The sequence below is a fragment of the Lathyrus oleraceus genome, chromosome 7, assembly GCF_024323335.1.
Source record: "Lathyrus oleraceus cultivar Zhongwan6 chromosome 7, CAAS_Psat_ZW6_1.0, whole genome shotgun sequence".
Taxonomy (NCBI): domain Eukaryota; kingdom Viridiplantae; phylum Streptophyta; class Magnoliopsida; order Fabales; family Fabaceae; genus Lathyrus; species Lathyrus oleraceus.
In genome coordinates, this window is record NC_066585.1 from 381,666,663 (window position 1) to 381,668,823 (window position 2,161).

The window sequence follows — 2,161 nt, forward strand, 5'->3', positions numbered from 1 at the left end:
AAAATTAGCAAAAAAATATTATTGACTTCTTGACTTGTTATATTCATTCCTCTTCTGTTTGGTGTTGATCAAGGTTGAATTGATTCAACTTTGATCAAATTCATTGGATCTTGTGATTTGAGAATCCTTAAGGATCATCACCTAGATAGATGAATGAATTTGATCAAGGATGAGTTATCCCTTGATCAATTGGTATTGGTTGTTGTCTTCTTCCCCCCTCCCTTTCATCTTCATCCTTTTCTTTCCCTCAATGGCCAATGAGTTAAAGTCTTGAGGTTGGTCTTGACAAATAGAAGTTTAATCTTCTTTGATCCAAACCAAACTTAACTTGATTCATGATCAAGTGAGTTATTTTGTGTCAAAGATAGGTTACTTCTTGGTCAAGCAAATAACCAAAAGTCAATAAAAGGTCTTTCCCCTCTTGTTTGGCATGGCAAGTTTATGGAGCTTGGCTTACTAGTCATGACCTCTAACTTGTGTTCTTTTCCTATATTCTTATTTTTTTTTTTTTTTTTTTTTTGATAATCACTTGTATTAATACGCACAAGGGGTGCAACCCAATACAAAAGGAACAAAGTTACAATCCAATGCAATTAGCAGGATTAGCAAACCACAAATCTCTAGAAATATCTATATTCCCCTTAGACAAAATAGAAATCCAATCCCACCCAATTGATTTAATAAGCAATAAAATCTCAACCACATTCCAATTAGAGTGTTCAAAGACCAAACTATTTCTAGCATTCCAAATGCTCCAACAAACCAAAAGCCAAATAAAAGCGAAAAAAGATGACTTCACTCTACCATCCAAAGAATTTAATAGAAATAAAAGCACATCTTCTCCGGTAACAATAGTATCAATATCCGAGCTTTCCAATAGATCATCAAAATCCAAGCCAAACCACGAGAACACTTCCTTCCATATAAATTTAACTTTACCACACTTCAGGAAAAGGTGACCAACAAATTCCTCTTCTAAATCACATAAGGGACAAAGAGAAGCTTCCACCCCTAAAATCACACCTCTATGCCAAAGTTCTTTTCTCGTCGGTAAGGCTCCCAAGATCCATCTCCACCCAAACAACTTGACTTTCCACGGAATAGTAGCTTTCCATAATCTTTTAAGTTCACAAAATCTAAAATCACTACCATTAGAAATAGCCATATTCAAAGTATACAAGCGTTTAAAAGCATTCCCATATTCTTATTGACCGACCTAAGATAGGTGTGGCTACTATATTAGTCCACTTACGATTGCTTAACATAGCGCTACATTGTCTTATGACAAGCTAACATAACTCTACTAACTATTAAGTTTAATTTGAGCTTTTAAATTCTTGTCATTTACTTTTAATGTCATTTATTTCTTGCCCATTATTCATCTTGATTTACATTTTTGCTCACTTGAGCACAGATTTTATGTTTAAGTCATTTTTCTTTTGCTCATTTGAGCCCATTATTGTATATAACTATATTGCTATTTTGTGCTGTTTTGTGTTTGTTTTGATGTGAACCAAAATACAAAAGGAGAAAGGACTTAGAATTAGGATTCACCCATGCTTAAAGGAGTTCAAGAGCAACTAGGCCTCATGCCTTTAGAATGCAAGAATATGTTGAAGAGCAACTAGGCCTCATGCCTTTAGAATGCTAAAATTCAAAGTTAACCTCAAAGGACTTCTCCTCAAACTTATTCTTTGTCCATTCCCTTTATTATGTTGTGAGCTTTTAATGTGTGCTTTTGTGTGGTAGGAATCTCATCTTAAGATTGAGAAAAGAGGACCATTACCATGAGTAGCCAAGTTAAGAGCCAAGCCAAATGGAGATCCTAGGAGGTTAAATTCAAATTATTGATTGCTTATTTTGTGTGCTAAATCCAAAGGAAATGAGAATCTTGAATCATCTCTATGACTCCAAGAAAAGGAACTCCAAGGGTTATCTATCCCCTCTTATCTTTGTATGCTTTAGGAATAGCCCTTCTCTCTTCTCCCCCCTCTAACCAAGCCAAAAATCATTTTCAAAACTTTGACTTTATTTCAAATTAGAAACCTAGGCCTTAGGACTTTGACTTTTCAAAACCATTTTCATAAATACTCATTGTAAATAAACTTTAATCCAACTTTGACCTCATTTTGTAAATAAATTCAATTTGTAAATACAATCC

The 2,161-nt window shown here is 34.2% G+C and overlaps 1 protein-coding gene across 1 annotated transcript; it reads right to left on the reverse strand.

The window, feature by feature from the left end:
- Positions 1-577: 577 nt before the first annotated feature.
- LOC127103940 (uncharacterized) lies at positions 578-1,165 on the reverse strand. Its single transcript, XM_051041166.1, has one exon. It carries the CDS (start codon positions 1,163-1,165, stop codon positions 578-580), a length of 588 nt encoding a protein of 195 aa, XP_050897123.1.
- Positions 1,166-2,161: the final 996 nt, after the last annotated feature.